General features: G+C 51.1%; 10 protein-coding genes across 10 annotated transcripts; 5 read left to right on the top strand and 5 right to left on the bottom strand.

The window, feature by feature from the left end:
* Positions 1-145: 145 nt before the first annotated feature.
* Positions 146-796, bottom strand: POX_g08747 (uncharacterized protein; the record flags this gene model as incomplete). Its single annotated transcript, XM_050117516.1, has 1 exon — positions 146-796. The coding sequence occupies one exon, from the start codon at positions 794-796 to the stop codon at positions 146-148; it is 651 nt and encodes a 216-aa protein (XP_049965660.1).
* A 1,355-nt stretch (positions 797-2,151) lies between these two features.
* POX_g08746 (putative exopolygalacturonase C) lies at positions 2,152-3,462 on the top strand (the record flags this gene model as incomplete). Its single annotated transcript, XM_050117515.1, has 1 exon — positions 2,152-3,462. The coding sequence occupies one exon, from the start codon at positions 2,152-2,154 to the stop codon at positions 3,460-3,462; it is 1,311 nt and encodes a 436-aa protein (XP_049965659.1).
* A 945-nt stretch (positions 3,463-4,407) lies between these two features.
* POX_g08745 (uncharacterized protein) lies at positions 4,408-6,544 on the top strand (the record flags this gene model as incomplete). The annotated part of the gene is made up of 6 exons (XM_050117514.1): positions 4,408-4,876; positions 5,007-5,316; positions 5,418-5,689; positions 5,783-5,958; positions 6,011-6,341; positions 6,405-6,544. 6 exons carry the CDS (start codon positions 4,408-4,410, stop codon positions 6,542-6,544), a joined length of 1,698 nt encoding a protein of 565 aa, XP_049965658.1.
* Positions 6,545-6,785: 241 nt separating this feature from the next.
* On the bottom strand, positions 6,786-8,491 carry POX_g08744 (uncharacterized protein; the record flags this gene model as incomplete). The annotated part of the gene is made up of 5 exons (XM_050117513.1): positions 6,786-7,533; positions 7,617-7,999; positions 8,073-8,140; positions 8,202-8,238; positions 8,354-8,491. 5 exons carry the CDS (start codon positions 8,489-8,491, stop codon positions 6,786-6,788), a joined length of 1,374 nt encoding a protein of 457 aa, XP_049965657.1.
* Positions 8,492-11,744: 3,253 nt separating this feature from the next.
* Positions 11,745-14,059, bottom strand: POX_g08743 (Isocitrate dehydrogenase [NADP]; the record flags this gene model as incomplete). Its single annotated transcript, XM_050117512.1, has 6 exons — positions 11,745-12,669; positions 12,741-12,777; positions 12,848-12,986; positions 13,060-13,093; positions 13,164-13,174; positions 13,733-14,059. 6 exons carry the CDS (start codon positions 14,057-14,059, stop codon positions 11,745-11,747), a joined length of 1,473 nt encoding a protein of 490 aa, XP_049965656.1.
* A 1,191-nt stretch (positions 14,060-15,250) lies between these two features.
* On the top strand, positions 15,251-15,523 carry POX_g08742 (uncharacterized protein; the record flags this gene model as incomplete). Its single annotated transcript, XM_050117511.1, has 1 exon — positions 15,251-15,523. One exon carries the CDS (start codon positions 15,251-15,253, stop codon positions 15,521-15,523), a length of 273 nt encoding a protein of 90 aa, XP_049965655.1.
* Positions 15,524-15,975: 452 nt separating this feature from the next.
* POX_g08741 (C-1-tetrahydrofolate synthase, cytoplasmic) lies at positions 15,976-19,139 on the bottom strand (the record flags this gene model as incomplete). The annotated part of the gene is made up of 5 exons (XM_050117510.1): positions 15,976-16,084; positions 16,222-18,749; positions 18,819-18,868; positions 18,922-18,942; positions 19,019-19,139. The coding sequence occupies 5 exons, from the start codon at positions 19,137-19,139 to the stop codon at positions 15,976-15,978; spliced, it is 2,829 nt and encodes a 942-aa protein (XP_049965654.1).
* Positions 19,140-20,081: 942 nt separating this feature from the next.
* POX_g08740 (Eukaryotic translation initiation factor 3 subunit I) lies at positions 20,082-21,346 on the top strand (the record flags this gene model as incomplete). Its single annotated transcript, XM_050117509.1, has 4 exons — positions 20,082-20,108; positions 20,181-20,699; positions 20,797-20,913; positions 20,987-21,346. 4 exons carry the CDS (start codon positions 20,082-20,084, stop codon positions 21,344-21,346), a joined length of 1,023 nt encoding a protein of 340 aa, XP_049965653.1.
* A 2,210-nt stretch (positions 21,347-23,556) lies between these two features.
* On the bottom strand, positions 23,557-24,106 carry POX_g08739 (Multiprotein-bridging factor 1; the record flags this gene model as incomplete). The annotated part of the gene is made up of 2 exons (XM_050117508.1): positions 23,557-23,865; positions 23,951-24,106. 2 exons carry the CDS (start codon positions 24,104-24,106, stop codon positions 23,557-23,559), a joined length of 465 nt encoding a protein of 154 aa, XP_049965652.1.
* Positions 24,107-25,261: 1,155 nt separating this feature from the next.
* Positions 25,262-25,756, top strand: POX_g08738 (uncharacterized protein; the record flags this gene model as incomplete). The annotated part of the gene is made up of 1 exon (XM_050117507.1): positions 25,262-25,756. The coding sequence occupies one exon, from the start codon at positions 25,262-25,264 to the stop codon at positions 25,754-25,756; it is 495 nt and encodes a 164-aa protein (XP_049965651.1).
* Between the last annotated feature and the right edge of the window lie 612 nt (positions 25,757-26,368).

Here is a 26,368-nt window from a genome sequence, read left to right as displayed (position 1 = left end):
GCGGGCATTGTCTTTAATTGACTCTCTAAGTGCTGATCATTGCTGCTTCGCAATCGAAAGGTTCAGGTTTCAATCTGGAACCTAGTCCTGAAGATACTTACGCATTAGGTCGCATGTAAAACATAAACAGAGTTCCGACATTAATCTAAGCAACCACACTCTCCAAGGAGCCCCCCTGTTTTCCCTCCACAAACCTCTTCAAATCACTCATCCAAAGCTCAAAATTATGCCTCAGCTTCGCTCCAAACATCCACTTGACCAAATACACCAAATACCCCGTCTGTAGCTCCCAATTGCGCACCTCGGCCCTACTTCCTACACCCTCCCCGTGTCCATCCACATCCACAATCTCATGCACGCGCTCCGCATACAGCAGCGACGGCATAAACCCTCCCGGCGCATCCGCATCCGCCACCCACACGATCCGCCCGGGCGTCTTCGTGCTCGGATCCGGGACCACAAACTCAGTCACCACGAGTTGCGTATCGCGCGCAGTCTGCGGCTTGGTCGAGGTTGGATTCATGTGCACGTGGAATGTCATTCGGGTCCCTTTACGAAGCCGAGGCGAGAGAGTCTCGGTATCTTCAGCTTCGGTATCGGGATGAGACCGGATCGTCACTCGTGGAACGAACGTGTTCCATTCTGGCCAGGTCGATGTGTCGGTGAGGATGTCCCAGATGCGAGTGGAGGGGGCGGCGATCACGGCTGAGCTGCCGATTTGAAGGTTGGCTTGTTCGACGGTGATGTTGGGGGTTGATCGAGTGGAGTTTGTGGGGTCTTGGAGGGTGGTTGTCATTTTTTCCCCCGTTTTTTCTCTATCCTTTTTGCTTTTTGTTTCTTCTGCACAGATGGACGGAGACCCTTCTTTTGTAGAATACTCTGTTTTGGATGGATGGGTGATATTGAGCCGGGACTGATGAGCTGTTTTGGTTTGGTTTGTGTTTTTGTGTTTTTTATGGTTGCCAAAGTCGATAGAGGTGGGAGAAATTCAAGAAGTGCTCTATAGGCTCTGTGCTTGGCAAGGACTGTTGGTTTGGTTCTAAGGTTGTGCAAGACTGGAGAATTGATGATGGAATTGACGGGGAGTAGGGCAGTACTTATGTCACGTCTATTTGTAGGCGTCGCGCAGGTTAGTACAGTTCGTAGCAATGTACCACCATTGTCAACCTTTCCACTTACTCTGAAAACTTTATTCATTCCGAGAGCCCCACTACGAAACTGAGTCTAGCTGGCTACCTAAAGCTTACTCTCCTTATTTGAGAATGTAGGAACCTTCTCAATGAGCAGTTAGATATACATACCAAGCGACAGGTTGGTCGAATAGTCTGGGTGAATGTATTCTAATCGGCACCCCTTCACCGCCAAAACACGTGATTCCTCGTTTCTTTTTCTTTTTTTTCTTTCTTTTTGGCTAAATTGGTCACCCTGATCCGAGGTCATTCGCCCGTAAATAATTACTTATGATTATTCCTACTAAAAGAACTCTCCCTTTTGGTGCAAAAACGGTCATAATTATCACGTGATACTATGGCTTCACGACAGCTCCACAATTGATCTTGCCAAAATAAAAAAAACCCAAATCGCCAATTTGCACAATCTGGTCAGAATCAAAAATGTCAATATACTGCTGCTGCGAATAACATAACAGTCTCTCGCTTCATCGGTCAGGTTCCATATCTTACCGGGCGAGGATTAGAGGTAAAGAGATGAATCTCTGACCCACATATTATACATTAAGGGTCGAAGCCTGCTGGTATCACTGCTGTCACCCAGAAGCTGAGATTATCCTTCAAATCTGTCGTCAGTCGTAGTCCAATTGACATTTTATTGCTGCTTCTCCACGGCCCCTGAGATTCTTCCAGGAGGCTTGAGCTGCTGTATGCCTGCGCTGTATTTCCACGAATTGAAACTCCCACTCCACCGCGGCGGAGCAATTAGTCCATCCACAAGCGGACTCTTCCGCCCATCATCCCCGCATTAATGGGGTCGAAGAGCTCGGGGAATGGAGATGATGTGGTGACGATCCCAATCACTAGAGTGAATCTGGGGCAGTCATTTTGAATTTCATCAAACGTATATAGAACCAACCCCCGACCACTAACAATCCCACCATGCTTGATATTTGTTCAGCCCAACCGGACCTACCGCATCATGTTGCTCTCACACGTGCCCGTGTTCTCCCTGCTTTTTGGGCTTGCTTTGGCATCGTCGCGTCGACCGCATCGCTGTGTGATTCCAGCGGCCAAGGACAAGACGTCTGACGACTCGGGTGCAGTGAACCGCGTCTTTGCCCAATGTGCCCAGGATGCCATCATCGTCTTTGAAGAAGGCGTGGACTACAATATCTTCACACCAATCAGTGCGACAAACTTGAGCAATGTGGAAATCCAGGTCAAGGGCAACCTTCACTTGCCTCAAAGTATTCCGCAGGTCCAGCGCATTGTGAATGGAACGGATCGCGTGCCAAACTCGGACGGTCACACGTGGTTCACATTCGCGGGGCCGCAAATCGACTTTGTCGGATCGGAAAACATCAACGCTGGATGGATCATCTCCTACGGCCAGGCGTGGTGGGACGCCAACCCGGCCAATGGCACAGGAATTGCCTCTCGGCCGCACTTGATGAGCTTCCAGACCACGGATGGCTCAATGAAATATTTCAAGTCGCGGAAACCGATCGCGTGGAACGTCAAGGTGAAGGGGGACAACATCGACATTAGTCACGCATTCATCGATGCCGAGTCGGACAATGATTCTTTCCCTTTCAACACGGATGGCTTCGATGTCTCGGCGACCAATGTGCGAATCACCGACAGTGTCATCTACAACGGTGATGATGCCATTGCGGTCTCGGACGGTTCTCACAATGTCGTCTTCAAGCACAACACGATCGGCTACCAGAGTCACGGCATGAGTATCGGCTCCCTGGGATCCAATGCCAAGTCCTTCAACAACGTCTCGGATATTCACTTTGAAGATGTGACGGTGATCAATGCGGTCTATGCAGCTCGGTTCAAGTCCTGGATTGGTGGTCAAGGTCTCGTCAAGAACGTCAGCTGGAAGAATATCCGTGTGTACAACGTCACTTTTCCAATCTTTGTCACGCAGAGCTACTTCAACCAAGGCTCGTCACAGACCCCTCGAGCCAACAATGCATCTGTCGCCATGGAAAACTTTACTTGGGAGGACTTCACCGGAACCATCAACACGTTCAATCCCGGTGACGGATCGTGCGCTTCGGACCCATGTTGGTACAACGTCGGGCTCCCCGACTTGAAACATACCGAGGCTGTTATCATTGAGTGCAATACTGCGAGCTCTTGCACGAACTTTAAGTTGCAGAATATCAACCTCATTCCGCAAAATCTCGCCGAGCCCAGTGTGATCTGCATCAATGCGACAGCCAAGCTCAACCCACATCTGGGCTTCGAGTGCAAGAACGGCACATTTGTCTCTTCCTGATTTTTCTTTCCACCTAATGGCGATGGGAGCTCCTCGAGTGTACAAGTTATTGTATCGTGCGGCCCACTTTGCTGAAGTTAGAGTGTATATCCAATAGAATCTGCACAAGAGATAGCGACGAGGAGAGTCGAAGCAATCAAATACAACTCCCCACCCTCATTATCCATTAGAAAGTTCAATTTATTTCGCTTCCATTCTTTCTTTTCATTCCAATCTTTGCTCCATATTCGTTTTTCACCTTGGTTCACTCTTCTTTCTCCTTTTGTGCCTGCTTTATAAAAGTTTTAACTCATATCTATTCCCACCGTTATTAGTATAGCCCGCAGAATTGCGAATGTAGCCATCTATGAGGCACATGTAGTGTAAACCTGCAATTCCATGATTTCGAGTCATCTACTCACCTGGGCCTCTTTTGCACGGAGGTGAGAGGTCCGTTCAGATTCAACATACGATACACGTGATGATCGGCTATAAGTGCGAGGTAGTGCGGGGTTACTCGGTATTTTGGCCTCGACGAGGTGAAAGGCCCGAGATCACGGCGAAGCAATAGCGAAAAAAAAATAAAAAAAATACCCCCCCCCCCCCCGGTCAGAAGGATAGCGAGCTTACAATGGAGTCAAATCTACCATCTTTTATTGTTATTGCTTCTTTCGCTTCCCCCTTTTCTCAACCCTTTGTAGCGATGCCTGTCTGATCACCAAAAATCTTCATAACCGCGCAGATAGCCACCCCCCCCCCACACGGTTGCCGAATCAAGTAAGTACATTCTAGATGTAGCATTCTTCCCCCCATTCCCCGCAAACTCCGCACTTCTTATCAACGGGATCACCCTACAATCTAACCACCCAAGTACCATTTAAGTACATACGACCCCAAACACAGACACAGACTTTTGATCAGCCCAGTTGACTTGTATATCGACTTCAGCCCCTAAGCGCCGCAAGTATGACAACTACATCATCCGCATCCACATCCACATCCACACCCACATCATCCTACCTGGAACGCGCTGCTGAAAAGCGCGCCAGCCAACTGGCTCTCATTCCACCCGAATGGCGACTACCCTCGATCCCGGCGCCCAATTCTCAACCAGACGCACTCGGCACAATCCGAAATGAACTGACACCGCGCGAACTTGCTCTCACGGAAGAAACCGACATCACAGCCCTTCTCCGCAAATTGTCCTCGGCCGAGGTAACTTCGCTAGAATTGACCCGGGCATTCGCCAAGCGTGCGTCCGTGGCGCATCAATTGACAACATGCTGCACGGAGATATTTTTTGAAGAAGCGTTCGCGACTGCGAAATTCCTGGATGATCATCTTGCGCGGACGGGGGCAACAGTTGGTCCATTGCATGGACTTCCTGTTTCCATCAAGGATTTGTTCTCTGTCAAGGGGGTTGACACTTCGATAGGTGAGAGTGAATCAACTAGAGATTGACTCAGTGGAAAGAAAGTATGTGGATTTCAAAGAGACTGAGGCTAATTTTCTTTTTTTGTTTTTCCCTCCATCTTCAGGCTGGGTCGGTTTGACCAACAATCCAGCTCCTGCCGACAAAGCCGTCGCGCGTACGCTCCGTCGTCTCGGTGCAGTGTTATATGTGAAGACCAACCTCCCACAGTCCATGATGATGTCCGATTCGTACAATCACGTCTTTGGACAATGCGTCAATCCACTCAATCGCAGGTTAATTTCAGGAGGTAGTTCTGGTGGGGAATCATCCCTCGTTGCTGCCCGGGGAAGCGCACTTGGAATCGGAACGGATCTGGGAGGATCAATTCGAATCCCAGCTAGCTTATGCGGATTATACGGTCTGTCGCCGAGTCCTGGACGACATCCGTATGAGCGGGGACAGTAAGTTGATGCACTACGAGGTCCAGGCTAGATCCAAACTCGTCTGAGTTATGGCCTTTGCCTTATCATTCGCATTTCAGCTAAGTTTGTCTTGAATATAGTCCTGGACAGGATATCATCCGCTCCGTCGCCGGTCCCATGAGTTGCAGTCTGGCGACTATCGAACGGTATATGGAGGCCCTGCCTTCTGCGTTGCCCTGGGAGATTGATCAGCATGTCACCCCTGTACCGTGGCGACGAAGCCTGGCGGCACTCTCAACCAGGCGATTGAGGATTGGATTCTTGGTGGATGATGGGGTTGTCAAAGTGCAACCGCCGATTGCTAGGGCGGTTAGTGAAGTCGTTGGCGCACTCAGAGATGCCGGTCATGAAGGTATGGGCCTCTCTCTCTCTCTCCTCTCCGTCTCTCTTTGGCAGTCCTGTGGCGCTTCTTAAGGATTCTCTCGGTCTAACAATCTCGTGGTAGTTTTTGAATGGGATGCCTCATCACATGCCTACGCATATCAGCTCTGGGAAAAGGCGATTCTTTCCGATGGCGGCGAGGGTTGCCGGAAGAAGATTGAGATGACCGGAGAGCCACTGATTGAAGGGATGCTCGTCGGTACAGGAAAGGACCTCCTGACCACATCTGAGACTCATCAGGTATAAAGCCCTTCTTTTTTCCTATGACTTGAAAAACTTTCCGAACCTACAGTGCTGCAAAGGCAGATCTGATACTAATTATTTTGTGTTTTTGGTGCAGCTCAACGCAGACAAATATCTGTACGAGAGCGAATATCTCGAGCGTTGGGCCACGTCCAAAATCGATGCTTTAATCATGCCGAATACACCCTGGGTTGGCTACGAACCTTGGACCTGGGTCAAGTCCAACGCTTACGTCGGATATACCAGTATCTGGAACTTGTTGGGTTATGCAGCCCTAGCAGTTCCGGCAACGATCGTGTCGCGCGAAAAGGATATACCAGATCATGAGTGGTTGGCGCATGTTCCGCGGAATGCAGGAGACCAGTTCAATAAGGAGCAGTGTAAGTTATCATCCTCCTTTCGGTTTCTTGGGAAGAGAGGAAGCTGATGCAGATGATTCATAGATGATATTGACTTGATTGATGGTATGCCTGTTGGTGTGCAAGTGGTAGGTGGTCGATTTGGCGAGGAGAAATGTGTTTCGGTAGCCAAGGCTATCGAACAGGCTATGCGCTGGAGAAATGGCGTTCGAACAAAGCTATGATGAGTCTACAGAGTCGGTGGTGGCTGGTTTGTTCTATTAGACTGCTCTGTAGGATTGTATAGTGCACATACCTATAGATATGTGTCATTGATAAATCTGAATTCATGGCTCATGTTCTATTTGATCGTATTCCATCTCATTAGACATATTTTTCATCGGCTGTTCCCTTGATTCCGGGTTGGAGAATCTGGAAGCCGGTGATGATATTATATAATGTACAGCGAGTCAAGTCGTAAAGTATTCATACAGGGGCATTCATCCGCTCTTTGTAGTCAGGGAACTCAAAGTCCGCCAAGTCCCAGTCATACTGGAAGTCATGATGTTCAATCCCGCTTGCAGAATGCAAAGCCTGCGGCTCAAAATGTAAGCCGGCCTCCATCTCAAAATCTTTCCCGTGATCCCATCCCGGTGTTAATACAGGGGTGGGAGCCACATCCGAGACCATTCGTAGCTCTCTCACAACACGAATTCCATCCTCCCCCTCGGCCATGGCCTTGTGGCTGGGACCGTCTTCACTCGTGTTGATTTTGGAGATACTTGCAGTGTAGGAACCGGGGCCAGAGAAGAAGTAGTCGTTGTAGATGACACCACCGTCAGGGCATGTGGGCTCGTGGACGGAATGTTTACGGGAAGAAGTGAGGTGGGCGAAAGTCGAGTGAGAGTGATTCTTTGTCGCGGGGGACGAGTGTAAAGGCTGTGGGCGGAAGCACCAGGAGAAGATGCTGGAAAGAAAAGGGTAAATTGGCGCCATGCATGCGCAGATGATGGACACATCTACTTCCAATGCGGACCACAAGGCAGCTTTGGCGTTGCTTTCTGTGAAACGGAAAAAGAAAAAGTCAGCTGGGGGGTATTCCTCTCTCTCTTTCTCTCCTTCTCTCTGAGTGAGAAAAGTTTGGCGGTTGGAAATCTCTGGGTACGTACGGGTGAAATCACTGGTGAAGAGTTCGGTGAGTTCGAGCATTCTAGCTATGCTCGTGGCAATGACACTGGCGAGAATTAGTAAACTCACATTCAGTGGATATCCATGATTTCGAAAGGTGTTCGGTAGAAGCTTCGATGGGTGGCTTACACAATTCCCACACCAAACACCAACATGATGCCTGACTTTTGCCTCCAAGGCAGATGTAATTTCCACAGCAGAGGCATTGGCATGATCAAAATCACCACGTCGGAAGCGATCTGGAAGGCTGCATTGAAGTACCAAGTGGCCTGCTTAGGCAAGCAGTACCCCTTGTCCTCTGGATAATTGACGTTCCAGAACTTGGATATAGGTCGACAGAAAAATATAGAACTCAGAACCATCCAAAACCCTGCAACACTGAGTACAGCCATGAATGAGTATGTGAAGATGACGAATTTTCGAGATCGAAATATGCGAAGAAAAAGGGAGAGAGCGGATAGCTTGGAAAGGATAAGAGAGAGGTTGTAGAATGCGATTGAGATCCAAAGGACCTGGCAATAGATGAAACATGTTAGTAAGTGAAGTACCGAGGTGCCACACACTTCAGTGTTGGGAAAGACGCACTCGAAGATGTTCCTCAATTACACTCTGGGAAAGGGTCTCCTCGGGTTTACCGAGACCGTTGCGTATTTCTGGGACAAATGGTGTGAGTACGGCAAAATGAACATACTAAGAGCTCGGCGTGTTTCTTACCAATAAAGATCATGGCATAGAGAACAAGACCTGACATCTGTTGAGAACATCAGTTCTGTGGAACTTATCGCAAGACCGCAAGAGTTGGTTCATGGGAAAATCGAGTTGCATATTCCAGAAGGATATGAACACCTCGATGAGATTAGACTTACCAGGGCTAATCCGATCAGCAGATCGTCAAGTCCAGGTGCTTTAACGATCTTGAATCTAGCCCATAGTCGAGCAGCCACGAATAAGATCGACAAGATGGTGAAGATAGTGGTGACCACGGTGACCACAGTGACCAGCATCCTGACGGTGCACGAACCAGTATCTCGCACAGTCCATTGAACGGTGCGAAAGTCAGGAATGCTACACAACCAGCTTCGTTGGCGAAGCCCAGTCCCGAAGACCACTTGTTTGCTGGCTATAGCGGCTTTCGGACAGGAAAGTTGAGAACACTCAACAGGCTTTTGAATATGTTCAAACGACGAGAGGTGGGTGAGTGCTAACACAACCCTTCAGGGGGCTGTCTCCATTCGCCGTGATGGGGATCGGTCGAGATACACGAGGCAGAGATCAATTAGAAAACGAAAATGACCAAAGGCCATGCATTTGCCGAGCATAGCTAAGAAACTGTCGCCACAACACGGAAGTGAAATTCGCAACTTTGTGCCACTGATGGGCAAGGAGTTTAGGTAGGTCCCGCCCCAGCTTGGCGATAATTCTCTTGGCCTTCTTCCGTTTCCATGCAAGCGCCAGTAGGCGATCGTCACTCCGTTTCGCCATCACAGTGTCGCTAACTCGCTGTAAGCTCCCTGCAACCTTGGGAAATTCATCTCTCCCGCTCCTGGTTGGCTCGACCAGCTCTTCTGGAAGACCGCATCGGGCAACTGTAGCGCGACGCTGAAGCACGGTTACGTCAATGACTCGGGCCGAGTTTGTCCGGTGACGCACCAGCCTCTGGGGGGATTCATTCTAGACTTTGATTGGTATGGATCATACTTGCACACTTTCTAATTGGGTAGAAATAAGGTTATGGGGCCGTTCGATCTTGGGAGACATACCTGAGCCACGCAAAGCCTCATAGACCCACTACGGTGGCTTGTCGCATCTCCTACCGTATGATCTGCGCATCGTACTCATGTAGTTTGTGTCGACCCTCCTACTCCTGTGTCGCAAAAATAAGATGGGCTCCCCGGTGGATAAGAAACGCTCCGTGCAGAGGTCTGTTAAGTTTTCCCACCCCAAGTGCCGGGTCTTGCACTGCTGTAGTAACGCCGAGAACGTTCGGGAAACGCCGTCTCCACTTTTCTCAAAGCTACTCAAGTGGCTTATGTTCTTCTCCCCGTAGCCAAATAGCTACTAACCACCTCGTGGTATTTGTCTGGATGTTCTTCATATTTTTTCTAAAGAAAAATCGAGCGAATTTGGAAATAAGGCGCTGCGCCCACCATAGCAACCATGCTCCCTTAAGGTAGCTACTGATGCTGCTCTAAATGTCGATGCGATGATCACTCTTGCTACTTTAATGTCATGCAAGAACTGGTACCCAATTAGACAAGTCTTTTTAAGTTTGTCAGACACGAGTTCCTTATTGCTAAGAGACGGAGACCAGTCAAAATTATAGGTACCACTTCCCTGCTTCGCCGGTCCTTTTGCTCCAGCACCGATACAAGAGTCTACACTGTAACCACCACGTGCCCTTGCCGTTGAGGCATGGAATCTTGAAGACGCCAGAATTAGGGTGACAGGGTAAGTAAACATCCAGATTTCTCTCTTTTCATGCCTTTTCCCTGTCTACACGCCAGAAGCAGCCCAAAAGCCAACGTACTCTTTTTGCAAGAGTAGAATGACACCCTCTGATGCGCCAATGATGATTCCTAGGCGGAGAGGCTCGGGGTCCACAAATAATCGGTCAATCGGTCAGACTATAACAAAATTAACATTGTCGTTGCAGACAATGTGCAAACGGTACAGTGCCCGGTCTGTACGATAAGATACCTTATTCGTCCAACCCTACAGTCGGCAATGCAGCCGCTTTTGCGAAAACGTCTACCTGACATCCACTTATTCAACCCATCCGTTCCAGCCCCAACTTCGACCTACACAACCTTCCGGAGACGCCGAAGATCGACACCATAAAAAAAGTCTGTGCTCAGCCATCCGTTATCTCCAATACGTGGACCCCAAGAATGAGCCATGGATGAACGGGGGAACGAGCCTAGTAACCACTCTCTCTCCTTTTCCTCCCCGGGCTACCCCAGTCAGTAGTGAGAAGCCCGGCTACCACTATGTCTGTTGAATCACCCCCCATTGAATCTCCTAAGTTCGCAGGTCTTCTTGTGTCTTGCGCTCCGATAATCAACCATTGCTGCACCTGATGAGCGCACCACGGCCTTCGATGTAGCTCTTCATCGTATGTAAGAGACACTTGACCATCTCCGCGGGCAGAGAAACTCGCGTTAGATAGGGGGGGGGGGGGGGGGGGGGGGGGGCGGGGGCGGTGTGCCCTATTCACTGGTTCTGTGAGAGACGCGCATCAAAAGTAATCTCTACTACTAGACCAGTACACAGCACTATCTCAACGAGGCTCTACCGGCCAGACTAGAGAGTCTTGACGAGAGCTTCTTTCCCCTTTCTCCCCTCTCGGGGGAAGGGACGTGGGGGGACAAAGTGCAAAGAGCCTCACCCCGGGGGGGACCAAAAAAAATCCATTCGATCAAAGTTTTCCAAAAAAACGGATGAATCCAAAGGTCTGTCTCAACCTATCCTCGGCTTTTGCGGCCTAAGAGCAGCCCTTCAAAAGCAGCACTCTGGATCTGGGGGTGGCGCAGCGAAAAGGAATGGAATTGGTCGGGGAGACGCTCTCGGCTCCTGTCGTGCGGGTCTTGCTCAGGTCGGAGGATTGATTTACTTGTTGGAGGGTAATAATGCCGAGAAAACATGGCGATTGTTGTTCCCAAGTTGGTATTGGATATCAACCGCCCTATTAGGCTTGGGCTGGGCTCCCGCCAGGTTTTGATGGGTTGACTCGTTTTCATGGTGGTCGGGTGCGACGCGACCTAGGTACCCAACAGCGGCTGCGTGCTTGGTGCAAGTGTGCTCGAACTACATAGTCGGTATAGTCTAGGCATCCCTATAAGGCTGTATGATTTCGATCAGACTCCTGCGTCCTTGTCCCGGCTCGGCGTCAATTGTGCTTTCCGTCGCGTCATCCTGCTTCTAGTCTTCAATCACTCATTATGGGGTTGAGCAAAGGTACTTCCTCTTGACGTCGCCTTATTTTTCTTGACCTCCGTGGGAAATGTTTCAAGCCAGCAAAAACTGTTCTGTAACGATGAAAGAATTTTATTTTATTCAAATTGGCTGTACAACAAGCCCAGTCAAAGTCGTGGTGAGCGCATGTCGGAACAGATCCGGGGCTCATTTGCAAGGGGGGGAAATGGTCAACCAAGACATCAAGGCATGCACCCTAAAGAATCGACACAGGGATCCTCACAACAAGGGAATCGAAAAGGAATACGACGGATGAATCAGAACAAATCAAACACTCCAAATGGTCTACAGACGAGCCTTGAGGTTGGCCTTCAGACGGCGCTCAACGGCGTTCATGTACTCGTTGGTAGTGACCCAGGCCTCACGGTCCTTGCGGCCACAGGCCAGAGCAAGATCCTTGGTCATGATACCCTCATCGTTGACCACCTCCACGCAGGCACGCTCGAGCTCCTCGGCGAAGGCGACAACGTCGGGAGTGTTATCGAGCTTACCACGCTGGACCAGACCGCGAGTCCAGGCGAAGATGGAAGCGATGGGGTTGGTTGAGGTCTCACGGCCCTTTTGGTGTTCGCGGTAGTGACGGGTGACGGTACCGTGAGCAGCCTCGGACTCAAAGGCCTCGCCGGTGGGGGTGACCAGGGTGGAGGTCATCAGACCCAGGGAGCCGAAGCCCTGGGCAACAATGTCGGACTGGACATCACCATCGTAGTTCTTCAGAGCCATGACAAAACCACCCTCGGACTTGATCATCTGGGCGACCATGTCGTCGATGAGACGGTGCTCATACCAGATCTTCTTGGCGTCAAAGTCCTTCTTGTAGTCCTTCTCGAAGATCTCCTGGAAGATATCCTTGAAGCGGCCGTCGTACCGCTTGAGGATGGTGTTCTTGGTGCTCATGTACAGAGGCAGACCCTTCATGAGAGCCATCTGGAAGGACGCGTGGGCAAATCCGCGGATGGACTCGTCGGTGTTGTACTGGCACTGAGCGACACCACCGCCGCTCGAGAAGTCGTAGACCTGCACTCGTTCGGGCTCGCCACCGACAGGGGTGTAGACCAGCTCAAGCTTACCGGGTCCAGGGATGACACGGTCCTGGGCACGGTATTGGTCACCGAAGGCGTGACGGCCAATGACGATGGGCTTGTTCCAGCCGGGCACCAGACGAGGAATACGAGGAATGATGATGGGCTCGCGGAAAACGGTACCGCCGCTGAGACACTGGTCAGTGACTGTGCTCGGCTTGCACCCCGTGCTCAATGAGCACCTTGGATTAGGACTTACAGAATGTTACGAATGGTACCGTTGGGAGACAACCACACTGTGATACGAGATTAGCAATCTATCCGGGTTGAGAACGTGCGTCGTCCACGAAAGCACGGGTAGCGTACTCTTCTTCAGCTTGAACTCCTCCACACGGGCCTCGTCGGGAGTAATGGTGGCACACTTGACACCGACACCATACTTCTTGATGGCCTCAGCGGCGTCAATCGTGACCTGGTCGTTGGTCTCGTCGCGGTACTCCAGACCCTGGAAAAGAGATTCTGGATTAGATCAAAACACTTTTAAGAGATATACTGGACATGCTGTGGTGATCACTCACCAAGTCGTAGTACTTCAGATCGATGTCCAGGTATCTGGGTCCGGGGTTAGCATCGTGGCTGCAAGATAGAACCCATCTTCAGGATCCAGATCAGCGACACCTACGGCAGAATCAACTATATCATGCAGCATTAGCCTCAGTTCGAATTTGCGGGGCGGCCAGGTGGAATGTGACGTATCAATCTGGCCTGCAGGTGCCACCACGTTCACGGGAAGATCATGCAGGGTCAAGAGCCAGATCAGGTCGACATGAGCCCACAAAGGTGGGGTCAAAAATCGCAAGGAGAGAGGGTAAGAGAGTGAGAGGGCAGGGATAGGTACCCATTGAAGCTTACCTTTTCCCTGATTTCTTGCCAGATGATGCGGGTCATCTATAGTCAAACGACATCGTATTCGTGTCAGCTTCGAAATGCTCTGTATGCATCATGTCCAGAGTCCCCTCGCCGGCCACTTGGCTAATTCCCTGCACCGCGTGCTTCGGGTGGAATGGCATTTTGGCACATGCAGAGTTCCACTCCGAAGTAAATGCCACTCCGACTTTGCCCGTGTTCACGAGATAACAGGGACCTTATCCACCCGAGGATGCACGCGGCGAGGCAAGCTCGTGACCAACTGGGGAGGTCCAGCGGAGAGTTGAAACTATAAAAAGGCAAAGGGTAGTTCCTCAATCATACCTCATCACCATCCAACTCCACCACCGGGTTCTTGACCTTGATCTTGGTGCTTTCGGAGGCCATGGTGCGGGATTGGTTCAGGTACAGAGAGGGAGTCGATCCGGACCAACGAGTAGAGGCGGCAACACGAGAGGGACGAGGGACACGGAGGGCGGAAGAGAATGATCGCCGAGAGCTAGGGAGAGCGGAGGAGGTAGAGGAAGTTGAAAGCAGACGAGCAGCAGCCACAGAAGAAGAAGAGGAAGATTGGAGGGCAACGGTAGGAGGGGTCGCCAGGGACCGGCGCGCGAGAGCGGAAGCGGACCGAAGGGAATAGCCGTTCATCATGTTGGCGGGATATGCGATTTGCAACTGCTCAACACTACTACGATAGCCCGTGGACGGATGGTTAGCGCAAATGCCAGTGGCTTCTCACGGCTTTCCACAAGAAACTTGCGTTCTGTTTGGTGGAATCGGCCGAACTTGGGACCAGGTGGGGGGGCAAAGTGAATAGAGTGAACCGAAGGAAACGTGTGAAGCCGTCAAACCGTCGGCATAGAGACAACAAAGAGCCGAGGGAAAAGAGCAAGAGACCAACGATCTTCGGCAGAAAGGAGAGTTGCGGGTGTGGAGTCAAACGCGCCTAGCCCCCGGGTTTCCCGCATCTCGTCACTTTCTCTTTCCGCTGGCCGCGGGTGCCCGTAGGTCGTGAGGTGGTCTGCTCTTGTGCAGGTTGTTTCTCCCCAAAGCTACGGATTCATGGTCGAGAGCCGCTGCCGGTGCGCTCACCACCATCAACGACTTCATCGCGAAATGAAAAGTCAAGGGCATGAGGAACAAAGTCCTCGCCAGCAGGGCTCTTCAAACTCATCCATAACCTTGAGAGACAGGTGAAGCTGGAGCTCCAGAGAAAATCGGACCGGACAAGCAACGGGATGGTCCGGATTTCGCCAGTTATTCCAACGCGACACGAATGGGGAGAAGAGAGGGGCTGAACTTACCGAGTGGACAAGTGGACAAGCGCACTGGTAAAGCGGATAGCTCCCGGAGAGAGAGTGGGAAAATCACTTCGACCACAAGGACTGGCGAATTCGGATTTCAAGAAGACGAGCGGAAGAAGAAAAAGTTCTTTCCTTGCACGGAGAGTGAAGCGCTGCGACGAAGTGATGTGGTGAATGAGTAGGTTTGATCGCTTTGGGCCCGCAACTCTGTCCACCTCCGCAGTTTGAGCAAACCGCCGAAGCCGGACGTCACGAGACGAGGGACTGCTGCACTGAAACAACACACGGTGATAGATCCTTACCGACTTGCTCACAAGGAACCACGACCAACAGTTCTTGGGGGGTTTCGCTGGACTAAACGTTGCAGGGGCCTACGGTAGTAGTACTCTGTCGGTAGGTAGATACAAGAGGTACTATTGTCGACTGGACGATGGAGGACTTTCCGTTGGTGGGCAAATAAATTTCTCGGGTTTATTACTAGGTACCTCGTCCGTATTTATGTTTCGGTCAGGAAGCAAGCCGCACCGTGATTTTATTAATGTTTTTATGTGATCTCACCACCACATTGACCCACGAGTCTGGGGATCTTCAACTGCCCTTCGATGACGGACAAGCTCTTATCTCACCGTGCTCGCCGCGGTACCTGGGCGAGTCAGAGAGCTTCAGCGACGCTCTGCACGTCTCCACACCCGACCCGCACGCAGGCGGCGTGCGCGACCGCCCACCGGAGCTCGGAGCGCCCCTCCGAAAGTCTCACCGAGAGGGCCATTTGGCACTCCAAGAATCCATTTGGGTTGACTCACTGCTGTAATGTCATCATCTAAGCGATAGGCGGATCCTGTGAGGCGCGGAAGGCTTCGAGGTCTGAAAAGGCTATGCCCCTGGAGAACTCCGACGGGTAGATCCAGCCCACAAAAAATGCCCGGACGAGCCTATATATCCCTGGAAAGGGGAGAAAAAGGGTGTGAAAATCTAATAGTTTGATGATACTTGCTTCTCTTGTGGTTTTTTTTTAAAAAAAAATAAAAAAAAGGAAAAATGAGATGACCCGAAAACATGCGGGCTTTGAATGTTGAAAAGGTATCAATCCCTCTACTCCAGACTGGCCTCGCTCGGTCGCCAGTCGGTCGCCATGAATGTCGTTGTTGAAAAAGTCAAAAAGTGCCCATGTCGTCCATCCCTGGAAAGCCACCAAATGTGAAATATATACAAACTGTCATATCTATCTGCTTTCCGTCCTATCAATCGGTAAAAGTTCACACCCTAAAACAACCCGTCAATCTCTCCAGTCTCTGTGTCGATGTCCACGTTTAGATACCCGGGGGCAGTGGGCAATCCGGGGATGGTTTGAATATCAGCGGCCAAGGCGTAGCTGTATTCAACACGGTTAGCAGAGTGTCTCAAAGGCATGGCTGGATCGACCCTCAAACGCTCAGAGCACAGGTAGAAACCATGGACTGTTTAGGCCAAGGTGGAGAGAATGAAAGAAAAAAAAGGAAAAAAACTTACAGGTATCCAGCACCCACGGCCAATCTCACATCCCGGATGGGAACGGTGAATCCGGTGGGAGCACCCTTCAGGGCAGGGTCGTGACTGAGCGAGTATTGTGTCTTGGCAATACAGATGGGCAAGTTGGCAAAGCCCTGCTTGGTATATGTGTCGACCTTCTTCTGGGCGAGCTCACTGAACTCAACCTTCTCGGCACCGTACATGGCCTTACCAATGCGCTCAATGCGCTCCTGGATACTGCCATTCAGATCGTACAGCAGCTTGAAGTCTTTGGGCTTGGAGCTGGCGACAAGCACGGCCTTGGCCAAATCGACAGCACCCGCACCACCTTCAGCCCAGTGGTTAGCCGGGACCGCGTCCTCGGCACCAGCAGCAATAGCCTCCTCCTTTATCACAGCAATCTCAGCCTCAGTGTCAGTCTCGAAGCGGTTGATGGCAACCACAACGGGGACACCGTACTGCTTCGCGTTGGCAATGTGTTTGCGCAGGTTGACACAGCCAGCGCGAAGAACGTCAACGTTTTCCGTCCGATACACCTCGGGCAGGGGGGCGCCAGGGCTGATCTCGGGACCACCACCGTGCACTTTCAAGGCACGGACAGTAGCCACGATCACGACCGTGTCGGGAGAAAGACCGGACGAGCGGCACTTGATGTTGAAGAACCGCTCACCACCCATGGTGAAGTCGAACCCAGCCTCGGTGACCACGAAACCGGTCTTGGCGTCGTGGTCTTCATCAAGCTCAGTACCCGCCAGCTTCAGAGCCAGCTTGTCTGCAATGATGGAGCTAGCACCGATACTAATGTTGGCGAATGGACCAGCATGCACCAAGACGGGAGTGCCCTCAAGACTTTGCATGAGGTTGGGCTTGATCGCATCTTTCATCAGAGCCGCAAGAGCGCCTCCCGCACCAAGGTCGTCGCAGGTCACGGGGTCACCACTGCGAGAGGTAGCGACAACCATGCGTCCAAGACGTTCACGCATATCATCCAGGCTATTGCTGAGAGCCAAGATGGCCATGCACTCACTGGCAACGGAGATATCAAAGCCGGTCTCACGGGACAGTCCCTTCTCAGTGGGAGCCTGGCCAACGGTGATGCCACGAAGATGACGGTCGTTGACATCGAGAACACGACGCCAAGTAATGGTCTCGGGGTCAATGTCCAGTCGAGCAAAGCGTCGGATCTCCTCTTCGGTCAGATCGTCGGGGTTGGTCTTCTCGATCCCGAGCTTCTTCAATCGGCGGAACATGATAGGCTTGAACTCGCGCACGCCCTTCTTGGCTGGCACAAGGCGCTTGTAAAGAGCGCCATCCTTTTGTGTAGCTTCGTGGAACATGCGAGTCTCAATTGCAGCGGCAAGGAGATTGTTGGCCGCAGTAATCGCGTGAATGTCGCCGGTCAAGTGCAAGTTGAACTCGTCCATTGGGATGACCTGACTGTAACCACCGCCAGCAGCACCACCTTTAATACCAAAGGTCGGGCCTTGACTGGGCTGACGAACGTTGGCAAACGCAATGCGGTTCAAGTGAGCACCCAAAGCCTGAGTGAGGCCGAGAGTAGTCGTAGACTTGCCCTCGCCAAGGGGCGTAGGGGTGATACCGCAAACCAGAATGTAACGACCATTACGGCGGTGTGACAGGCGATCAAGTACTCCAAGGTTGACCTTGGCCTTGGTGTGACCGTACGGCTCGAGCTCGTGAGGAGCAATGCCGACTTCCGAACCTACTGTAGTGATAGGCTTGGGATATTGCGCACGGGAGATTGCAATGTCAGATGGAACGGGTGTCTGCAATCTGAGTGGCAGAGGAGTGATGTGACGGTCTCGCTGTCTATCAAAGTAGTGCTTGGCGGCGGAGACCACGTTCTTCAACAACATAGCAACGGTCATGGGACCAACGCCACCCGGAACTGGAGTGATCTGCGAGGCGACTTGGACAGCGGAATCAAATTCAACGTCACCAACGAGACGCTGTCCAGACTTCTTCGTCGCATCCTCCTTGTAGTTGATACCGACGTCGATAACAACAGCACCGGGCTTGAGCCACTCGCCCTTGACGAATTCGGTCTTACCGATGGCGGCCACAACGATGTCGGCATTCTTAACTACCCGCGCAATATCAGGTGTCTTTGAGTGACAGACTGTGACGGTGGCATCTGCGTTCTTCAGCAGATAGCTGACAGGACTACCCACAATGTCACTTCGACCCAGGACAACGGCTTCCTTGCCGGCGGGATCAACGCCACTTGCCTTCAACAGCTCCATCACAGCAAGAGGTGTGCAAGGAGTGAACAGAGGGTGTCCACCCCGCTTGGCCAGCTCACCGATGTTAATCGCACCGAATCCATCGACATCCTTTTCGTCGGCCACAGCTGATGTGATGGTGTGCTCGGACATGTGATTGGGCAGGGGCAGTTGCACCAGAATACCATGGACTGAAGGATCATTGTTGGCCTTTGTGATTTCCTGGAGAAGCTCCAACTCGGTACTAGACTCGGGGACATTGATGAGTGTGCAAATGATGTTGGCCTGCAAGAAGGAAGTCGAGTAGAGTCAGCAGGCCTGTTGCGCATTTGTTCAGCAAAGGCGCAGTCTCACCTCTTGAGCAGCCTTCAACTTCATTCGAACGTATGTGCCTGTGTTGTCGCCTGATTAGTCTGGACGTGTCACACCAGTGGCTACAAGCTTGGGCAACACTGACTCGAATCGGAACGATTTCCCACTATCGGTCGAGTACTAGTTAGCCAATAGCTCTTGCACGCTGTTTCGTTCAGAGTCGCATAGAAGATTTGACTTACCCTGGAAGATCACCAAGTTTGGCTTGAAACGAGGATTGCTAGCCTGTGCCTTTTCAATCTCGCTCTTCAAGCCCTCCCGGATGCTCTTCGCAATAGCGGTGCCATCGATTCTGGACGCCATGATTGACGAGCTAGAAAAGTTGCGACAACGGGGAATAGCCGTGCGATTGTGAATGGATTGGCGGAGGGAAGCACAACTAGTCGATGATGATATAGACCGCACGACGGTTCCTCGGGCCTCTCTTAAAGAGATAAAGGAGGAGGATGGGCTTGAAGACCTGGGAGGAAGGATGCGGAGGCAAAGTTTGGCGGTTCGCGCTTCGCAGAAATAGCGATAGCGGGGTCCCGCGGCGGGGAAAGACAGCATGCGTGATTGCTTCTTTCGGGGCGAGAACCTCGACCCTCGGAGCTAGCTTGCTGCAGATCGGTATCGCCAGGAATTGAAGACGGGAAAACGGCGCTCGTCAAGAAGGATTGTCAGGAAGAAAGAATGCTTGGACAGAGGAATTGCTTGAATTTGTCACAGATTTGGCAATTGCACTTGCTGTTTTTGGTCCGACACATTCGATTTACTCAACTATTCTGCTCTTGTTGCCATGCGCCCTAGAGTTGTTGGACCCATGTCCATCCAAACCTCTGACTCGGGCCTACGGATGAGGCACTCCGAGATGCCCCATAATTACTGGTGCCTGGGGCATGCGAGGTAACGTTGAAAATCGGAAAGCCGATGAGTCATTGTCATTCGCCGCGGGAAAGCACTCCTGGAGTTCCATAACTCCGATAGTCTTTGTAGGGTTAGGGCTGGAGGGGTCGCATCACGTGAAGATATCGGAGTATCAGTTCCTCCGGAAAGTGGGATCCGATACGGGTCAGGTCTTGGCACTGGGTGCTCGAGTGTGCGATGGAAAATCACTAGTCAAAGAAAGTGAGGTTGACAAGATTGACCCCCTCCGGTATACCCGCCTCCTTCGACCCCTTCCTCCCCCCCATCCATCGTTGGCCGATCTCCCTCGAATCTTTTTATCGACTCAGGACTGGAAATCTCGAGTCGCAACCCATCAAGATGCGGCCTATTTTGTTGTCCGGCCATGTGCGTGATATCTCTACCGCGCTGGAATGCAATGAAGAAAACTAATCATGCCCGTGCGGCATCTCTCTCCAGGAACGGTCTTTGACCCAAATCAGGTTCAACAAGGATGGCGACCTGCTTTTTTCGACCTCCAAGGATAAGATTGTGTGCGCATGGTGGTCTGCCAACGGCGAGCGCCTGGGAACATATGCTGGCCACCAGGGTGCCGTCTGGACTGTCGACGTCAGTCCCAACACCGTCCTCCTCGCTACCGGCTCTGCAGACAACACCGTTCGGCTATGGAATGTGAAGACTGGCGAGTGCGTGAAGACTTGGGATTTCCCCACCGCTGTCAAGCGTGTGGCCTTCTCTCCCGATGGATCAAAGTTGTTGGCTGTGACGGAAAAGCGCATGGGTTTCCTGGGTACAATCGCGGTGTTCGATATCGCTTACGGTGACGGTGACCTGAGCAACTTGAATGCTCAGGCTGAGGAGCCAACCTTGCGAATCACCTGCACTGAGAGCAAGGCCACCGTTGCGGGGTGGAGCTACCTGGGCCGATATATCATTGCTGGACACGAAGATGGCAGCGTCAGCCAGTACGATCCTAAGGTACGCTGAGCTTTTCGCCGACTTGCCTCACCTTTTGCAATCTGATGGTTTCATTGGCATCTGCTTCACAACCGCTTATATACTGACATTTTCACAGTCTGGTGACCAACTGGAGAACGTCCAGGCCCACGAGTTCGACCACCAGATCAACGACCTTCAATTCTCTCCCGACCGCACCTACTTCATCACCGCTTCCAAAGACAAGTCCGCCAAGGTGAGCTCACTAGCGCGACTGTTTATTTCCTTTTCGAGGAGATTGATGCTAACAATGTCACCTGTTCTTTTAGCTCATGGCGGCCAGCAACCTCGCCATCCTCAAGACCTACGTCGCCGATACCCCCCTCAACTCCGCCTCTATTACCCCCAAGAAGGACTACGTGATCCTGGGTGGTGGACAAGCTGCTATGGATGTCACAACAACATCTGCTCGCCAAGGAAAGTTCGAGGCCCGCTTCTACCACAAGGTCTTCGAAGACGAGATTGGCCGTGTCCGTGGTCACTTCGGTCCCCTCAACACCATTGATGTGCATCCCGCGGGTACTGCCTACGCCTCCGGTGGTGAGGACGGTTACGTTCGCATTCACCACTTCGACAAGCCTTACTTCGACTTCATGTACGAGGTTGAGCGTGAGCAGATGCGGAAGTAAAAAAAAACACGTTGAAGAGAAAAAGAAAAGATATGTTGTGACGAAGAAGAGTTTGCAGCAGACGAAGGCTCAAACGAAGATGATTCGACGCGAGTCAATCGATGTGTCTTTTGTCAAAATTTGTTTTTCATGATACAATCAGAAGACTCGGGGCAGCGTTTTGCTTTTTTTTTCGACGCTTTGCACCCTCGAGTCCGGCATACGGAATGATATGATGACCTCCTTCAGGCTAGGTATCTCATCACAAACTCGATTCCACGATCAACCGGAGTTGGTACCACCCTTTGAATATTCATTTTGTTTTTCTTCCCTTTTTAATCAGATGGCACACTTCCCATTCTGCGCTGGTCGGGGTATTTGTCGATTCTTCACCTGGCGACAAGAGGAGCTAGTTGGGGGGAGGATATGCATATCGCGATCAAATCGCGAAATAGACAACACGAAGTTTTGCAAAACTGTCACCTTGGACGACTCGCTCACACCTACGTCTATGAAGCACCTGTTCCAAGCATATGTCGAACGAGCTCTGATAGTATCGCACCGTAATGAGCTCGAATTCAAGTTACATCTAGATGAGAAACATGATATCGCGCTAAGCTTTTCATCAAGCAGCTCATTGGACCAGGCAGCCCTTGTGTTTCAAATGGAATACCTCACCTATTCCAGCCACCCGTCAGCACCCTCGAGGCGCACTACCTAAGGTTCGCATGTCGAAAGTAGTCATGGGCACGTTTTAATGCTGAACAGCCCAATCTCCGGATACTGTAGACTCTACAAATTGCCATGACGAGGGGGCATGACGAGGGGGACTATCATGAACATCCCTGCCCCGGCTGATTCTACGTCAGCCGTTATGGAATTGTCAATTTTGTGACTCTGCTTCTTCGCAATTCTACAATATATAGGTGTACTAAAAGACCTTCAGTTGTTGCCCCAAAAAGACCAGCTCGTAAACTTTGCTGCTCTTCGGTTAAAGTATTCGGTCATTCCTACACATCAGTTTCTCTGTAGTTCCATCTGAGCCTCGCTTCAGCTCTAACACTGGATGGAGGTAGGTCCATGCATACGGCTGGAATACGTTGTAGTCGTGCGCTTGTTGAGTTGGGTGGTCCTGGGTCATTAGCTGGGCAGTCAGATTGACAACCTGGTTACCATCTATGTTTCCACCTCTGATCGCCGGGTACCTAATGGTGCGATTTTCTTCCGCTCCAAATATACATCCATATGCATTGTTGACAAGTGTACTGCTCCCAATCTACCCTGCACTCCCACCTGAAGCTGGAATAGGTACCTACCTTTTGGATGTGGCCGGCGTACAATATGAGCTATCAAGGTCTTCAACCTAATTTATACCTCTACCTCTACCAAAAGTAGAACAGAACCCAGATCTTCATTCGGGCCATTTGAACGGGATAGTGAAATCCGCTGCTGATTATCTGAGGGCTTGCCAGGCCACGACTTCCATTTGCATCTTGCTGCTTTTGCTCACCGCTGAAGATGGAATTGCCCGGTAGGAAGCGAATCTCTCGAACCTGTGTAGGTAGCCAACTAGCATTAGAAGGAATTTCATAAGCACAGGCTCTGCAACGGCCGGAGCTCAGACATTAAGTTTCTTTCAGGCATGAAAATCAAGTTCATGACTGGATAGGTAGGTGGGGAGACCCAATATGAAGATTGATACCGCAATACCTTGCATCTTCCTGTAGAGAACGATCCGTTCTATTCATCAGTCTTCCCGGTTCATGTTGGATACCTCTAGGAAATTCAGGAATCAACGGCAATCGTAATCAGATACACCGAGTCATCATTCGCAGAAATGTAAAGGGCTTGATTCGCCTTTAAGAGAAATGAATATGACTCGGGTGACAGGAGGTGACAGGTTGATGTCTCGTTTATACAGTTTCATGACATTTTCTCTAAGCCCATTTCCATGCGTTGACTGACGCTAATACAGCCAGCTGAAAAATAAAACCATAAAGAAACAGAAATAAGAAAGGCATCCCAAATAATCGAGAGTGGCCTCCCACTTAGACATGATGGTCGTGAGGACAAAAAAAGTTCAAAAAAAAGGAAGAGGAAGAGGAAGTGGTAAATAGGCCACCGTAAAGCCAGTTCGGTGGTGGAAAACAAATGCAGTGCTTCAATCATGTTCCGCTCTCAGCTTGCCCGTATAAAAAGAAAGCTTCGCTTTGTAGCAGAGGCTGCGTGGCTTATTTCTTCTTGGGGAACTTCTCCGCACCAATGTCAGTGCCGCGGAGCTTGATGTTCAAGACACGCTCCATCGCACTGAGGACCTTCTGGTCAGGTGTGGCGGTACCGCGCTCAAAGTCCTGGATGACGGTCATTGTGGTGTTGCACTTTGTGGCGAGTTCCTTCTGTGTCATCTTGTATCCCTCCTCGGTTCGGCGCCTCTTGATAGCATCTGCAACTTGGTGGCCAACAGTCTTGGGCTTGATGATGTCGTCACTGCGGTCAACCTTCGTCAAGTGCTGACCATCAGGAGCGCCAGCTTTCGAGGCCTGCAAGGATGCAATCGTGATTAGCGCTGGCTCTTTCACGAGAAATCGACCATTGCAACGTGCCGGAGGGGGAAAGAAAACCTACCAAGTTGCCGGTTGTGTACTTCTTTTCTGTGCCGAGAATCAAGCCTGAACGTTGAGCGGCGTTCAAGGCGCTCTTGCCCTTGACAACAGTCTCGCGGGGAGCAGCGCCGCCGCGAGCCTTGCTGCCAATCTTGGTAACAGTGTCCCAGTCGCTCATTTTGAAGAAAGTGTGGGTGGTATATAGACGGGGAGGGTGTAATGGGGAGTAGTAGTAAGTGGTAGGTAGTTGTAAAGTGCAACGACGCTCGCGTGAGGTTGAAAATGCAATTTATATGGCACAGAAGCTTCTCGATCAATGGCGGAGGGGAGTCATGCCCTAGTCCTAAAAGGGATTAGTGCGGGTCTTGCCGTGGAGGGTCATCCCTCGATGTTTCGATTGTCGATTTCGAGATTCCGTCCAAGTTTGTCATCATGGCTGTAAATGTGGCAATTGTGCTGATAATGTGTCCTCGGAAATGGTCTAGTATACTATCCATGGTCAATGTTTCCCTTCCCTCTTTCCATGGCTAGGTATCAGCGCTCATGTTCAGTGTCGAGAAGGAAAAGCCCCCATGGTGTATAAAGCCCCAATTTGCCACATCAAAACTCCCCCCCCCCTTTCGTCAATTTATCCGTTCACGAACCGGGAATTTCGTCGGACCATGTCGACACACACTTCTACATCCATCGATCACAGCGTTCTGCCAAATTATCTCTGTAATCCCATTTAATCTCGGGTTTTTCTTCGAAAACCCGTCTCACTGAATGATGTACTAGGAAAAACTAGGATCGCGCTCCAGTAAAGGAACCCGCATCAGTGATCTCACCGACCCACTTGATGTCATTTGCCTCGTGCTTCACGAAGAGAAGGAAATTGAGCATTGCAGGCAAGCTCCTAGTTGGGACACCGCATACGTACTAAGACACCGAAATCCACAGTGGATAATATTGCAAGAAGACATGGTTTCCACTCTGCTTTGGTCATATTCTGCTAAAGCACGCCTCATGGAAAGAGGCGCGGTATACAAGTTCAGGCGTGCACAACTGCACATGAGTCCCTTGCCTATTCGGGTCCCCGCCATCCCCGAATGGCTGAACTACAAATTAGCCCTCGCCTCGACCCCTCAATATGACAAATCTTGGGCCTCGGGAGTTGTCAAATTGACACCACAATATCTCAACATAGGAGTAGGGTGATTCTGATCAGTTTCCCACGGCGGAAGTATATAATAGCTAAAGGCATCCTCGTCGCACATCCTTTGCTAGGGGCAAGATCACATCACGTGAACAACTTGGAGTCACTATCAATCTCCATTGCAACTCAGAGCCAGCAATGACTTTCCCTACAGAGGACAGTCATCCAGATCGAGATCCATCTTTACCAATGGCTGCAGAGCGTGGTACAGGTAGTCGTCCGACCCCAACCAGCCACATTCGCATTGCACGTCCGTCGCGATCGCTCGCCGCTGCCGAGCGGTTTTGGAAGGATGGATTGGGCCTAGAGGTCCTCTGGCGCGCCCAGCCCGCCGAGACAGTTGAAGGTGGCCATGAACTTCTCATGCTGGGCTGGCCAAGCGCTTCGTGGCATCTTGAACTGGTGCAGCTGCATGATCAAGATGGTGAAGAGATGCAGCCACGCCCGACCGAAGAGGATCTACTGGTGATTTATCTGGATGGACCTGTCGATCCCGCCGTCGTAGATGCTTTGCTCGCGGCCGGTGGAAAGAGGGTGGAATCACCGAATCCGTATTGGAACACGTGGGGCGTCACTCTTGAGGATCCTGATGGCTATCGACTCGTGTTGTGTAAGAGACAGTGGAGTAATTGAGAGGGGGACGATGATTGCACGACACGGATGATCTCTGCCATGACCTTTTGGTGGTAACAGCTTCCATCCCATAGCCTGTAGCCTGCTCGGTCCGGTTGATCTTAATGTCGATTATGCGCCATTTCCATTATGTAGGGCTGAAAATCATTCTACATTTCACCAGAGACGGCCCCTTGCTTGCAGGCATGAACATTCAAATCCAGAAGTTGGTGCCTGTTACATGGACTTATACACTGTTGCACACTGGGTAAAGTAGTGATAGGCGTCAAAGTCCTAGATAGCTATGTCTTCAGTCTCGGGGCCAACATCATACCGGCTGAAGAACGGCAATAAGTAGAAGCTCGCAGGTAGAAAGGAACCCTCATCTGATCATCGGCGAGCCTCAACCTTAATCTGATCCGGATATCCTTCCGTGAGTGTGGCATCGATGGAGCCCCGCTCAACCCAACCATCCACGCGAGTTATGGGGCCAGGCAGCAGGAACTTTGTGTCCGGGAGTCGTCCGTCAATTGTATGCCCCAATTGTTGTTGGGCTCTGATCATTGATGACCTTTTCTTTTTTCTTTTTCTCTTTTTGGCTCCAAATTCGCTCGACACGGCCTTGCTTGTTCC

Source organism: Penicillium oxalicum, chromosome VII, assembly GCF_001723175.1.
Source record: "Penicillium oxalicum strain HP7-1 chromosome VII, whole genome shotgun sequence".
In the NCBI taxonomy this organism is placed as follows: Eukaryota; Fungi; Ascomycota; class Eurotiomycetes; order Eurotiales; family Aspergillaceae; genus Penicillium; species Penicillium oxalicum.
This window is presented reverse-complemented; position numbering and strand designations above follow the sequence as displayed.